General features: G+C 46.9%; 1 protein-coding gene across 1 annotated transcript in view; it reads left to right on the top strand.

Annotated features, from left to right (window-relative positions):
* Positions 1-14,510, top strand: part of LOC127001987 (uncharacterized) — a 222,671-nt gene extending 208,161 nt beyond the window's left edge. The window contains exons 6-7 of the mRNA XM_050867302.1: positions 4,917-5,069; positions 12,706-14,510. Of these exons, the coding sequence (XP_050723259.1) occupies positions 4,917-5,069; positions 12,706-12,962 (410 nt within the window). The 3' untranslated portion in view covers positions 12,963-14,510. The remainder of the gene's footprint in view (positions 1-4,916; positions 5,070-12,705) is intronic.
* Positions 14,511-15,773: the final 1,263 nt, after the last annotated feature.

Genomic DNA, 15,773 nt, shown 5'->3' with positions numbered 1-15,773 from the left:
CCTCCTCCTTCTTTTCCGTTCGGGTTACTTCAAACAACATTTCATTGACACTTTTGCCCCATTAAACACAACCAGCTACCACCCATTACCCTCCCCCGAGCACTTCACGCCGGCCCACTTAACTTGACATTATTCCATTCACTCCCGCTCGTTGACCCACTTTGCCTAACCCACTTATAGCTTTTATTTTGTTTATTCTGCGCTGCATCATTATCATCCTCATTAGATAAACCATTACACCTTTTTTTTTTCATCCCTAAACTGGCTAAGTATTTTGGGCCCCATTAGCGAGCGTACCTCATCCTAGCTCTCATTACCTAAGGCCTCCCCAAACCTCCTAAATCCCCCCTTCCCTCTCCCTCCCTTACCTTAACCTCGCCTACACACACTCGCTAGGTAGGCCCCTCAAGGACAACCTTCCCGAACACCTGCAGGGAAAGTTAATTAGGCTGCAGGTGAGATAATGAGAGAGGTCCGGGGGATGAAACTTTGATGAGACAGGTGTAGCTGCTTTCCTTTGTTACCTGTCCTGCTTAGTAATCCTCCCCCTTCTCCTCCTCTTCCTCCTCCTCCTCCTCTTGCTCCTTCTCTTCCTCCTAGTTATTCTCCTCTTGCACCTCAATATCGTTCCAGTCTTCCTCTGTCTAGTCTGCATCCTTCTCCTCCTCCTCCTCCTACTACTACTACTACTACTACTACTGCTATTGCTACGACCTACTCTTGTATGTATGTATGGATGTACGTATGTATGTATCAATGTATATGTGTTGGAATAATGAGTATACTTATAATTATGAATCTGTCTGTCTCTCCGTGTGTGTGTCTGTGTGAGTAACCGTATCGCGGGTGCTCCTGTTACCTGCCAGTCCCGCCTATTACCGTACATCGCGCATTTTATTTAGTTTTCCCTCAAATTAGCGGGCACAGGAAAGCCGGTCTCGCCTGATAAAGCTCGTATGTTACCTCGGCGCGGTGTGTGCATTTTCTACGCTAAGGCTGTGCGTGATATTTATGTGTGTGTGTGTGTGTGTGTGTGTGTGTGTGTGTGTGTGTGTGTGTGTGTGTGTGTGTGTGAGCGTGTTTTGTAGACTTACGCGTGCACTAAATGAGGGACTACAAAACTATATATAAGGGAACACCGTAGCAAACACGAAGATAACCACGATGAATAAATATAAAGAAAAAAATATAGTAAGTTAGAGTAGATTCAGAAGGAGCGATAAGGGAATCGGGTAAGTATACGATGCCGGTGTAGACGTTTCAGGATACTCCCCCTAGACAGGACTCCCGGAGTCTCTTGAAACTAGTTTTAAAGCACTCCCCAGTCAATTGAAACTAGTTAGATAGCACTCCCCAGTCAACTGAAATTGGTTTCATATGACTCCCCATCAGGTTGAAATGACTCACATTATTGGATGAAAAAGATTTATTGATGTTGACTCCGATACAAAAACTAATCACACTACAGTACATTAATGTTGTCTCCCATCCAAAAGTTAATCACTAATCATGTGCACATTACACACGAATAACTACATTAAAATGGTTGCCTGCTTTATTGTCGAGGTACACTGACTCGTTTACTACTTCTCTGCGTTTCGGCCTATGTATATATCATGTGTGCAGAGAACCGAGCTTTGCCCACACACATACATTCACATGGAGCATGTTGGCTGCTGCTAACATCTCTGGTGTTGTTCCCCACACTTTATTCTGACGCATTGATTCAGCTTTGATGTTTTCAGTGCTGGCAATGAAATCACACATCAAGCTTCTGACAACGTCGTGTTGGTCCTCTTCTCCAGTGATGGCACATGACAATGCACGGAAAAGACAATTTCCGTCACCTTCAATTGCTTTAACGGCAAGAGGTTCGTTGGTGTTCTTGAAGGTTTTATTTTCTTGCGAATGGACCTGATATTTTCTAGAATACCAGACGTCCACCAGAGTTGTTGCAGATTGCTCGCTGCGTTGCAACCGTCAATGGAGAGAACTTGTAAGTAACCTCCTCTTGCTGAGCCCCGACTATTTGGACACTTGGAGATGGCGGAGATGACGTAACTGAGGAAGTCGGTGGTAAAGCTTCTGGAGTGCGTTCGAAGGACTTCAGGTTGCATCCGTTCACTTTCGTCTTGAGGGTGACTTTCGTGAATGAATTAATGAGACAGTACCGCCCCTTCTCGCAGACTTGAGCCACCTCGTAGGGACCATCCCATGGATCGGTTTGCTTGCCTCCTTTTCTGTCGGCTCTGCGGAGGTTGTGACGCAACACCTTGTCACCCACGATGAAATTCTCTTGTTTGTATCGCCTCATTGCAAAATCAGCTTGATGTTTTTCCTGAGCTCGCTCAATGTTGCCATCAGTTTTCTTGAAAACAACATCCTGTAAGATAAAAATACTCTTGTAGTGACATAATATTATTATCGATTAGTGTATATAAATATTACATTATGTACGGATAAAGATACTATACATGTGTAGCCTGTATATAAAATATATATAGCATATATATACAGCTACTCCCTCTTGCATGAAAAAAAAAATACAGGGAGTAATTTGAAACGGCTACACCGGAGGATCAAAATGGGACGGGATGAGGAATTAGAGAAGCAGGCAACGAACAGCATTAAGTATCAATAAGAGCGTCAGTTCTGTGAAGGTCCCGACGGTCGTTAAATCAAATCCCTTATGAACATGTAGCCTTCACCTGTAACATTTTCATTTCTTCCAATCAGTTCCCAGTTCACGTAATACGTAGGGGAGATCAATGATTAAGGCTTCTGAGAGGGGAATATGACCTTGTTTGTGCGTGTGCGTGTGTGTGTGTGTGTGTGTGCGTGTGTGTGTGTGTGTTGGTATTAGGGACACAGTAGAAAAGGAGAGCAAGGAAAGGGCGGAGAGAGGGGCGTAAGGGCAAGTGGGGTGAGTCGGGGAGAGGCTGTAAGTGGGGTGAGATGTGTGTAGGTGTGGTGCAGGGAGGAGTGGGGTGAATGAGGGAGGTGGGTACTAGGATAAATAGGTAGAGGGTAGTTGGGGCGTGGATGAATAGGAGAGGATGAATAGGAGAGGATGGATAAAGGGAGAGGATGGATAAAGGGAGAGAATGAATAAAGGGAGAAAATAAATAAAAGGAGAGGGTGAATTAAAGACGCGGATGAAAAAAAAAATGATGAATGAAAGGAGAAGATGAAAAGGAGAGGGTTAATAAAGGGAGAGTGACATGGTGTTAGGACGCAGGGATGAAACTTAAAAGCAAACACGACACCACAAAAACAAATCCCTTAAACATAATTAGCCATCCACCTCTTCAATACTACACAAAAAACTCCACAGACGGCGCCACGGGATTGCGAAAGCGTGTCTGACTGCCCTGCCCCTTTTCTTTTTTACGTCCCAAATCTTACAGAAAAAAAGGAGAAAAAAATAGTTGTAAAATAATGGAAATAGAAATTCGTTGACAGTAAGTCCGGAAACGAGCAACAAAACCTTTAGTGGACTTTATTTTCGGTTAGTGGACAGTTGGGGATACTAGACAGCGACAGAGAGAGAGGGTAGGTGGGGGGGGAGGATGGGAGCGAGGGGGAGGCTGAGCGAGGCATGAAGACTCCTTACCTTATAACTGTATTTATCTCTCTATCTCTTATCTATCTATCTGTCTCTCTATCTGTCTACCTATCAGTCTCTCTATCTGTCTACCTATCAGTCTATCTATCCATCTTTCAATCTATCTATCCATCTATCCCTCAAACACACACACACACAAATACATACACACACAGACGCATACATACATATATATTACATCCACTCATAAATCGGGGGATGCGTGCCAGCGTAACCCCATGAATATATCAATTTTCATATTTTTTGGGAGCCGCCAGTCGGGGCACCAAATTATAGTTTTATTGCAGATTTTTGTTATTTGTGTTGCGGGCGTTGTGATGCAGCGCCGCATGGCCTGACGCGAGCCTAAAAATAAACAAACAGACAAACAGGCAAACAAACACGGAAGCACAAACACACACGCACACACACACACATACTCACACAATGGCATATCAGGAACAAAACGAACAGGGTTGGAGAGCGTGAAAAGAACAGGAGTCGTATGCAAAACCCTCAGTTGGGAAAAGAAAATCGGCAAGGATGGGGAAAGTGATGGAGAAAGGGGAGGGAATACAAGGTTAAGGGAGGCGAGGAAGGGATCCGAAGAGAGGGAACGAAGAAAAGAGTGAAAGAAAGGAATAAGGAAACACGGAGGGGGAAAAAGGGAGGGTATATACTTAAGATTACGGAGGGGAAAAAAGGCAGGGTATAAGATTACTGTGTGGGGAATGAGGAAATGATAAAAAAACGGATACTGTAGAAAAAAAGGGACGGGAAGCGACGACAGATAACGTATGGTGCGAAGGAAAGAGGGTTGAAGGGGGAGCCTCGCAACGCAAAGGGGCAAAAAGGGACGTAGGAGGGATAAAAAAAATCAAGACCAGACTGAAAATAAAGGTAAAAGTGACGGAAAATGAAGCTAAAAAACACACATGGCCAACAATGGAAGGGTTTATGGTTGATCGTCATTTTTTATATCCTTTAAACTGAGGTGAAAAAAATCATGTGAAGTTAATTTTTCTTAGTTTGTTAAAAGTCTACGAACATCTTCAGTTTAAGAAAGAAAAATTGTAGGAGACAGAAATACACAGAAAGGCTAAGAATAGTGAGAGGGAGGATACAGGGACGAAAAAATGACTGAAAATAAAGGAAAAGGGGACGTGAAAGGAAAATGAAAGGAAAATAAGCAGCATATATGGGTAAGAAAAAAGGAAGATTCAGGCTTGAGGAAGGGGAGAGGGGCGAGAGAGAGAGAGAGGCAGCCCATCCCTACATACTGAAAGGTCATGGTATTCTCATTCCACTCCAGGAGAGAAGCACGCCGCGCTGCACAACGGCCAAGGCGAGGGCGGGGAAAGCAGTAACACCTCTGCCCAGGCCGGCCGCCCCCTCACACCGCTACTGCTCGCCTCCTCCTGCCTGCTGCTCCTCCTCACCACCGCTTACTTTGACAACATCTACGGTAAGTCTTCAAGGCCTAGAGGTTAAGGGTTGATCCCCATGCTATACTAATTTCCTCCACTAGAATCCCCTTCCTTCCCTCCAGCCATCTCCTCCGTTCTCTTTTTTTTTCTCCTCCTCCTTTGTACTTGAACGACATATCCGGGAAGTCTTCAGGGCCTAGAGGTTAATTAAGGGTTGACCTCCATTCTCTATTCTTTTCCTCCACTCGCTTACTCCACTTACTTCCCTCCAATTATCTCCTCCCTTCCCTTTAACGCATCTTCATCCTTTTCCTCCTCACCACCTATTTTGACTACATCTACGGTAAGTCTTCAAGGCCTAGAGGCTAAGGGTTGATTCCCATTCTCTATTCATGTCCTCCACTCGCATCCCCTTCCTTCCCTCCAACAATCTCCTTCGTCCCCTTTAATGTCTTCTCCACCCTTTTCCTCCTCCTCCTCTTCCCTTTAATTCCCTCTAAGCGTCACGTTACTGTAATTCTGTGTTGTATTATAAGCTTGTTCAGGGGCCTATAGAACGAGTGATGAGGGACACAAACGGTCAAGCCACAATAATACCTGAATACCTGCAGCCCGTTTGCGAGAAATCATGAACTCAGGCAAACAGGATAAGCGGAAAGGTAATCCCAAGGGCGGGAGCAACGTACCCAGGTAACCGTTAGCGTTGATGACCGGCTGATGCACCTGAGTGGTAGACGATCCCACAACCTCCAAGTCTACCTCCACGTCTAAGTCTTTGGGTTCACAATGGACGCCTAGGGATTATGGGTTCAGCCACTTCCCCAGCAGCCAGCCAACCAGCCCACCCGCCCGTCCGTCCGTGCAGAATCAATACAAACAAAGGCACGGCAAAGAGAAGCAATATGTTCACTAATTTTCCAATATGACCGGAGGCTGTTTGCCGGGCCGAGTTATGGGATGGGAGCCACAGGAGCAGGAAGAGGCGAGGAAGGGACGAGGGTACGGGCAGCGAGGAGGAGAGGGCATGGAGGAGGAAACGCAAGGCAAGTGGAAAGGAAACACAAAAGGACCATAGTACTCGAGGGCCCAGTGGACGAGAAAGTGAGGGCCATGAAAGTCTCCTCCCATTGTTTGTATGTGTGTGTGTGTGTGTGTGTGTGTGTGTGTGTGTGTGTGTGTGTGTGTGTGTGTGTGTGTGTGCCCAAGAGAAGACAGGTGGAAGGGACAGGTGTGTATGCATGCTAAACCCTCATTAGCAGTCATTAGCATTGTGTTGATTCCCATTCTCCCCTCTTTTCCTCCACTCTCCCTCCCTCCACCTGTTTCCTCTCCTCCCTTTAACGTCTCTTCTCCACCCTCCTCCCTTTACCTCACCCTCATCGTACACGCACACCATGTTTTCTTTCCTCCCTCATGTCTTTCCTTCCTTCCCTTCCTCCTCTCTCCCGCAGACTTTAAGAAACCATGACACTTTGAAAATTCAGGAGACTCACCTTTGCTCGTCGATACAACATGCACACACACACACACACACACACACACACACACACACACACACACACTCTCTCTCTCTCTCTCTCTCTCTCTCTCTCTCTCTCTCTCTCTCTCTCTCTCTCTCTCTCTCTCTCTCTCTCTCTCTCTCTCTCTCTCTCTCACTCACTCACCAGTATTGTCATCCACTTGTTGACATAATATTGCACTGTCTGGTCCATCTATCTCTATTTCAGCCTCGTCTCTCTCTCTCTCTCTCTCTCTCTCTCTCTCTCTCTCTCTCTCTCTCTCTCTCTCTCTCTCTCTCTCTCTCTCTCTCTCTCTCTCTCTCTCTCTCTCTCTCTCTCTCTCTCTCGTCAGCCTTGTCTCCATAACCTTCATCTCCTTTCACTCCTCTTTTTGTCCTTCCCTCTTCCCCTTTCTCAATATCCTCTCGCTCTCATCATTTCCGACCCCCGCTAACGTGTATTTTCTTCCTCCTCCCTCTTCCTCTCCTCCTCCTCCTCCTCCTCCTCCTCTTCTATTTTCTTTCTAACCCTTACCAACAATCCCTCTCCTGCCCTCTTTTAATTATTCAAGTCTGGCTAAATATACAAAACCCACAGTAAAAATAAAACACACACACACACACACACACACACACACACGCCGAGAAAACTCTTAAATGATACATAACGGGCCACTTAAACCTGATAATGCTTCGGTAATCTGTTAATAATTTCCTCTCCTAAAGAAGCCGATAACGAGACTCCTCGAGGACACATTAAAATAGCTAATGAATGAGTCCATAAAAGGCACGTATTTCTCAGTGACATTCAAGGAGAGAGAGAGGAATAATGAGAAGGAGCAGATTGGAAGGAGACGAACGGCTGAAGGTTTATCGATATTCACTTATGTATTTTTTTTCCCTTCGTTGATCTGTTTATGTTTATCCTCAGAAAAAAGAAAGAGAGAGAGAGAGAGAGAGAGAGAGAGAGAGAGAGAGAGAGAGAGAGAGAGAGAGAGAGAGAGAGAGAGAGAGAGAGAGAATCAAATAAAAGGAATGAGAAAAAGAACGAGGTATATGGAGGTGAAGAAACGTTTATATGAGAAAAGAAAACGTAGAAGAATACAAAGGAACACGAAATAAAGCACAAGAACATGGACGAAGTGAAGATTCAGAAGATGAACGAAAATAATCCGAAAAAAAAAATAAGGAAACGAAAAAAATGCCAAAAGAGCAAAAGTAGAACAAGAACAAGGATAGAAGATGGGGAAGTAGCAAATTAAAAAAAAAAGCAGTAAAATAAAATAAAAACACATTAGCAGGAAGAAAAATCATTAAAACAATAAAACAGCATGAAAAGGAATCGGAATCCAAGAAGAACACAGGAAATAAAAGAATAAGGGTAAGGAAGAGGAAGAGAGCTTAAAGCGGCCACTTTTATGTTCCTTTAAGAGGCTTCGGAAACTCGAACTCGCGATGCGCCTTTGTTGTCTCGCGCGAACTGGTGCCGCTAATGGGTTCTGATATCCCAGGGAGGTATTGGAGTCTATACAGCCGTCCTCAACACCCTCAACACCCACTAATACCACCCTTCTCCTTGCACCACCAAACACCCTTCTCCTCACACCAATTCCACCCTTCTTGCCCCACCAAACACCCTTCTCCTCACACCAATTCCACCCTTCTTGCACCACCAAACACCCTTCTCCTCACACCAACACCACCCTTCTTGCACCACCAAACACCCTTCTCCTCACACCAATTCCACCCTTCTTGCACCACCAAACACCCTTCTCCTCACACCACTATACACCCTTCCGAAGACACTAAGGCCCCCTTCCTTTCCTGTCCTTCTGTCCATCTAACATTCTATTCCTTCCGTTCTCATCATTCTCGTGTAACTTTTTCCAATTCTTTTTTCTTGCTCCTTCATTTCAGTCTTCGCTTCTCCTCCTCTCCTCCTCTTTTTTTATACTCTTCTGCTCATGTTTGCTTTTTATTTATTCTTTCCTCCTCCTCCTCCTCCTAGTTTTTCTCCTTTCTTCTACCTTTGACGTCAATTTTTCTTTGGTATGGATTTAATCAATCGCCTTATGTCCCTTTGTCTGTCTGTTAGCCTGTCTGTCTTTCTGGGGAGGGGGAGAGTGGTACGTGTCAACTAGTTCGTGCTAGGTTTTGGTAGACAGGTACGTGAAAATAGGTTCGAAACACTGCGAACTTGTTTCCCACGAACCTATTTCCCAATTTGAACATTGGCCTAGAAATAGGATCGTGTGTAGTATTATGAAACATAGTTGGAAACACGTACGTGGTAATAAGTCCGTTTTGAAATTGTTACCAGGTAGACTTCAGGAATATCGAAAAGTTTATTTCTAAATTTGGTCAAGGACTTGGAATATATAACGATACTAAAAAGTTCGACATCTGATTATTTCAATAAAATCACTCCGAGTACATATTACTGTACGTGTATAATGACTAAAAAATTCATATGAGCTTCTATGACAGATACTATCTCTGTTCTACAGATGGGGCAATGTTTATATGTTGAGTTATTTATAATTGTGACACATGCAAGGCAGACAGTTGTGTGGCCACAGGGAAAGAGGCAGATTGGCTTTTTTTTTATTCACAGAGGCACTGCAGCACAACACACAGTCAGCTTTGTCACTACTTGATTGCAGAGTTGATGGTCCTGGTTCCGTGTCGTCTGGCTGCTGTAAAATAATTAAATCTTATCAGTACTTGTTTATCTGTGATAGTTATTATAATATAGTAATAATTACACAAGTGTAAAACATTACCTCAGTTCTGGCTTGGCGAGATGCTGCCATACGCGTTCTTGGTGGTGTGTAGGGGGCTGCTGCTCCACGTGGGCCGCTACGCCTGGGAGGGCGAATGGAAGATAGCCTCTGGCTCCTCTTCAAGTAAAAGTTCAGGCTCAGGATGAGGCTGTACATCGTCAGTCTCATCAGCCTCAGTCTCATTCCCAGCCTGTGTATCTTGCTGCTGCCCCTCCTCATCAAGTTCGTCGGTTCTTAGGACCCTTTCTTTATGCCGAGGTGACGCGTGCGCTTTATGAAAGCCTCTATACCATCCCCATACATTATCAAGCTAAGGTTATCGTTGTAGGTAGCCACACCTTTATAAAGTGACTGGAATACAGTATTTGATGCCAAGCAGTCTGCTGCCTCCAAGGGGCTGGCTGGAGCAGGAGGAAGGTATTTGTTTCGTTCATTTAGCAGCGTACGCCTCACACTTTCAAATGACACAGAAGTTGCGGCAGAAGCTGGAGCCCTGGCACATCGTTCATCATACACATGCCTGTAAATTAATCTTAATGAAATCTTGATTGTAACCTTAATTGTATACACAATATATAAAATGTTTATAGAGAAATTACCATCACCGTAGTAATTTGCGTTTGTTAATTGACTATAGTGATTAAACACGGCCTCTGAAATCCATAAGAATTATACAACATGTTCGTGAACCCCACCGTGGGGTTCACGAACATGCTGTATACTTAAAAACGAGGTACTTGTCTGGCATTCTGTGTTGGGTCATTCTTCATTGAGTCTTCCATAGAAAACATCATAGTGCTGTTCTCCAGGTTGATGTGGCCACGTCCAAGGCACTCACTTTTGAACAAGTGACAGCGCACATGAAGCTTGTCATTGTACTGGCGACCCTTGACATAAGCTTGGTCATCAAAAACATACACACTATAGAGCCACGCCTTTGTCCCTCGATTTTTCTGACCTGCCTTGCCTCGCCTTGACTACCTTCACTCATTGTTACAGTAAAGGAGTGTATTGGAAATCACTGCTAAAATAGCCAAGTGCCGGGTGATTATGTTAAATAGTAGGACACAAACAAGAGGCAGAAATAGCGAAAATGTTTCATCACAGTATACCAGAGTTACACTTAACACTACACCACAGTGCCTGAAGTCAGAGATGTCTGAGCCGAGGGAGCTACACACCACCGGGCCGCACCACCATCACCTGACCTTCGGGTGGATTGCGCCGAGGAAGGGTATGCCGTGTAGGACTTCCCCTCTGCTACCGAGTGGATATTTTCGAACATAATTCTAGATAGCACTTTTCGAACCTAGTTGCAACTCGATCATTTTGAACTTTATTCAAGCAAGCTGTTTTTTTCACTTTTCGAACTAACTGACGTTTACTTGGAAGGAAATTCGAGTACGTACCTGCTTCAAACCCTGCACTATCTTATTGTACACGAACCTAATTCACCCTCTCTCTTCCGTCTGTCTGCTTACCTGTCTGGCTGTCTTGTCTATCTCTCATCAATCTCTTCTCTTCTCTTCTCTTCTCTTCTCTTCTCTTCTCTTCTCTTCTCTTCTCTTCTCTTCTCTTCTCTTCTGTGTGTGTGTGTGTGTGTGTTCTGTGTGTGTTCTGTGTGTGTTCTGTGAGTGTGTGTGTGTGTGTGTGTGTGTGTGTGTGTGTGTGTGTGTGTGTGTGTGTGTGTGTGTGTGTGTGTGGACGTAGATATATTTTCAGTTTCGGGGTTAGTTTGTCTTTTTTTTTTTTTTGGTTCGAGGTGTGAAGAGAAGACGCAGCTTAATAAGTTTCCATGTTTTCATTGTTTAATTTCTTCAGGTCAACTTTGCTCTCCCTCAGGCGGTTCCACTTGGCAATTACCTTTTGTTTCGTAACGAGGTGGATGTGCGTGGGTCTCTCTCTCTCTCTCTCTCTCTCTCTCTCTCTCTCTCTCTCTCACCTGGTCTCCGTTCACACCAGTAATTTAGTCATCCATCACCACCTGCACCTTGTTATCATCGCCTCCTCCTCCTCCTCCTCCTCCTCCTCCTCCTCCTCCTCCTCCCTCCCCTAGCCCCGGCAGAAAAGACGAGCACGAAGTAAAGCGGCTTAGTCCGGCGAAAACCACAAACACACACACTCACACACACACACACAAAAAAAAAAAAAGAGAAAAGAGGTAAAAAAAGAGAAGAAGAACGAGCAGCCCCCAGCGCCACCACACGTCACATGAACCTGCTGAAAAAAAAATAGAAAAATTGTGTACGATGAGCAAAAATGAGCGACCTCGGTGTCAAGAGGACATGACGGGAATGGCTGAGCACACAAACACGTACACGCACACTCGCAAACGCACGCACACCCTTCCCCACTCCACCCCTCCCACTCACAAGCGTCACTGAACACTCAAAACATCCTCCTTCAAAAGACAAGGGGAGGAAAGATCTTGCACACAAATAACAAAAGGAGTCGGTCGTTCGGTCGTTCACCCGTTCGTTCATTCCTCGGCCTCCTCTATGGCCTGCCTGAGGGACGGGGGCGTTAATGGAGCGTCGATACATATAATGGGCGTCGCTTCGCTTCTCCGCTTGAGCCGAATGGAGTAGGCGGTGTAGAGGCAGCTTAAGGGTGATGGTCGCTCCAAATGGCAATAGACAGACGGATTTATGAAGGTGGTATAATGCCTCTGAGGGTTCGCCGTGTGTGTGTGTGTGTGTGTGTGTGTGTGTGTGTGTGTGTGTGTGTGTGTGTGTGTGTGTGTGTGCGACGTTAAAAAGATAATTGTCACCATAAATTCTTCACCTCCGCATGCCGGCAAGACTAAAAATATAACAACAATTATTTTCGCTTTTGTGTCTCCGTCGTGGTCACATAGTAAGTCTCGTTGATCTCTTCTCTTTCGTCTTTTTGCTACTCAACACAAGTTTCGTGGTTCCAATATTGATCTTCCCCGCGTCGAGAGTGGTAGAGCCGGCGTGTTGTGCCTCGCCACCACGCCGCCTCCTTAGGACCAGGAGGATGCGGCGCAAATAATCTTGTTAACCTCATTAGATGCTTGTGACCATCTGGCTTCGAGGCGGCGCTCATCGGCACACACTGAGGCTGCTCGTAACGCGCGCCTCAGCCCTCGTAACGCACCTGACACACGACCGCCGAGTCTGCCTGCAGCGTCGACGATGACAGGAAGACAACTAAAATGCAGCTGTGCAGTCAGGGGATAACTGGAGCCGCCGCCTCATGACTGCAGGGCTCGAGGCAAGGCAGGGGAAGGGATGGGATGGAGGGCAATGGTGGGGGGTGGGGGGAGAAGAGCCTGGGTTAGGATGGGAGGAAGGGCTCAGCTGAGAGGTTGGTTCCGTTAATTACAGGTTGGTCTTGTGAAGGTGCGAGTCATGTGTGTTTACTTGGCAGGCTGGGTGTCGGCGCAGGGCGGGAGCCTCCAGCAGCCAGACGACCTTCACGCCGGGGATGTCGATGAACCACAAACCCTTCAGCAGCATGGACAGGAAGAGGAAAAGGAAGATGTACCGGGACACCAGACACGCTCGGGGCACCACTGCCGCCAGGTGCAGGAGCAGCAGCGCGACATTTATGGAGAAAGACGGATACACAGCATTTGCAGCAGCCACATGGAGGGTTCGAGGACTAAGAGAAAGAGGTCACTTTAGATGCAGCGACAACCACCACCACCACCACCTCCACAGCCACTACTCTTCCTCACTCAGTCACTCACGCACTCACTCGGCCTGCGCCCCGCCCCTCCCTCAACACCCACGGACTGTATCACCACCCCCAGGGCGGCCTCGGGCAGCGCCAGGTAAGCATCGTCAGGGTTCCAGTACGCGACGCGATTTAATTTTGCAATACAATTTTTGAAACTCGCTTCCCAGGTGCCGCCCGCTCGGGCGACGTAATAATTTTGTTGTTAAATATATATATGTTGAGATGTTGCCCGGGGGTGTGACTGGCGAGGGCGGTGTGATGGACAGCCGCCCAGCCTCCCCGCCATCCGTGGGGGGCGCCGGGCCGACCCTCGCCTCCGCCGCCGCGCCAGGCCGCCGCCTCGCCGCGCGGGCCACTCGTGTCCAGATGCGGCCAGGCAGTGGCCACTGGCCACTTTGTGTTTTACACTCGAGATTTTATTGTACAAATTCATTGTAAAGAGAGTTATGCCTTCATTAGACTGAAATTATCTATATTTGTTTCTGCAACTGAATGTATAGGTGTGTATGGGTATAAATCTGCACACGGGTATGTACTTGCACACGTATACGTTCAGGTCTGTTACACATACGTCTGCAGGTGCGTACGTGTGTGCGGGTGTACGAAGGATATCGATGTACATAGTGGCGCGGCGGGCGAGCTGCGCCACGCCTCCGGGGAAGCAATGGGTCACTGGATGTTGGGTGAACGTTATGTTAACAAGACCATTCCTTGTAACCTCAAACACGCTGTTGTCAGATGTCTGTCGACGTGTTTCCTCGCTGACATGACTGGGCGCGGAGTCAAGTTGTGGATATTTTTTTATACAATACGCGAGGCGGCGGGCGGGGAGGGAGGCGACGAGTGGACGGTGGCGCAGGAGGGCGGCGTGACCCTTAATGGCGCCTCGCTGCTCCTCGCCTCCAGACGTCGGTAAGGGCACCGGCGGGACCCACGGCAGTGACAGAGGGACAGGTGACGCCATTACTAGCAAGGAACAGGACTCACTGGCAGGAGGCCGCGGCTGACGTGCCAGAGGTCGATTACCGACCCCAAGGCCTCGGGTCCGCGTGGCCCGTGGCCCTCGCCGAGCCTCATCTTGGAGTGTTTGTGGGCGACGCGTCCTCTGTTGTTTTTCGCTGCCTTAAGCCGCTCGCCCACGCCTTGAGTTAACGAGGAAACTGTGTTGAAACGTGTGACGAGGAGGCGAGTGTTTCACCTCTCGTGACATAGGAGCCGAGTGATCAGAGTCTGCGCTCCTGACTCAGCCCCGAGGAGTTGCCCACGCCACGAGCCGCCCCGCCCGCACCTCACCTCGCCTCGCCTCGCCTCCTCTCCCTTGGATCTGTTGGATGTAAATAGTTTCTGTTTGGATGAAGACAAATATATAAACATATGATATAGCTTTTTCTCGGTAGAAGTCTCACCCAAGTCTTGAATGTTTGCATCCGTGCCAAAAGTTTACATGTGCTGTTTGTGAATAAAACGCCTCGTGCAATCTTCTTGTTTTTCTTTTCCTGAGCAGCAGCAGTGACCGGGGGGCGCGTGACGGGGCTCCACAGGGACAACGCTTAGCCCCGGATTAAATAAAATGGAAGAGGACGGAAAATCACCCTCGACTCGTGTGGTTTTCCTGAGAATATCCCTTAATGCAATCCCGCAGTCAGGTTTTGGTCCCGGGCCCCCATAAGCTCCGGGTAATGAGCCCCCCCCCTCCCTTCCGTGCCTCCTTCGCTTCCTTCCTTCGTCCCTTCCTCTTCTTTATTCCCTTCTTCCGGCACCTAACTCCTTGGCCATCTCTCTCTCTCTCTCTCTCTCTCTCTCTCTCTCTCTCTCTCTCTCAAAACTTTATTCTACCTACTTTCCCTCTGAAAAAATAAGAATGATGGGCAAAGAGAGAGAGAGAGAGAGAGAGAGAGAGAGAGAGAGAGAGAGAGAGAGAGAGAGAGAGAGAGAGAGAGAGAGAGAGAGAGCTAAGAAGGACGATAGAGTGAGAGAGAGAGATACTTGAAAATGAATGAATGAGGGTGTAGAAGAGGGCGTTTCTGAGAGAACAAAGGCGGGAGAGGAAGAGGAGCAGGAGGACGAGGAGGAGGAGGAGGAGGAGGAGGAGGACGAGAAGAAGCAGAAGGAGGAGGAGAAGAAGGAGAAGGAGAAAGAATAGGAGACTGGGAAGGCAGAAAAAATAAAAGCAAAAGACTTGGAAAATGAACAAAATCTAGACCCCCCCCCCCCCCACACACACACAGACACCAGATAAAGAACAGGGATAAAGGAAAAGAAGAAGGAGGACAAGGAGGAGGAGGAGGAAGAAGAGTGGGAGTTAAGGAGGTAGAAGAAAAAGAAAAGAAGACGAGGAAGAAGAGCCACAAAATAAAAAAATAAACAGGTAGAGTGATAAGGAAATAAAGGAGGACGAGGAGGAGGAGGAAGAGGAGGAAAAAGATGAGTAGGTGTTAAGGAGGTAGAAGAAAAAGAAAAGAAGAAAAGACGAGGAAGAAGAGTAAAGAGAGTAAGAAGAAACATCAGGTAAAGAATAGGGATAAGGAAAAGAATGAGGAGGAGGAGGAGGAACAGGAAGAATAGAGGGGGGGGGGGCGGTAGGGAGGTAGAAGAAAAAGAAAAGATGACGAGGAAGGAAGAAAAAAAAATAGCAAGAAGAAACATCAAGTAAAGAATAGGATTAAAGGAAAAGGAGGCGTTGGAAGAGGAGAACAAGGAAGAAGACGAGAAGGATAAAAAAGAGAAGAAGGAGAGGAGGAGGAGGAGGAAGAGAA

Source organism: Eriocheir sinensis, chromosome 2 (genome assembly GCF_024679095.1).
Source record: "Eriocheir sinensis breed Jianghai 21 chromosome 2, ASM2467909v1, whole genome shotgun sequence".
In the NCBI taxonomy this organism is placed as follows: Eukaryota; Metazoa; Arthropoda; class Malacostraca; order Decapoda; family Varunidae; genus Eriocheir; species Eriocheir sinensis.
The sequence above is the reverse complement of the archived record's forward strand: the minus strand, read 5'-3'. Positions and strand labels throughout refer to the sequence as shown.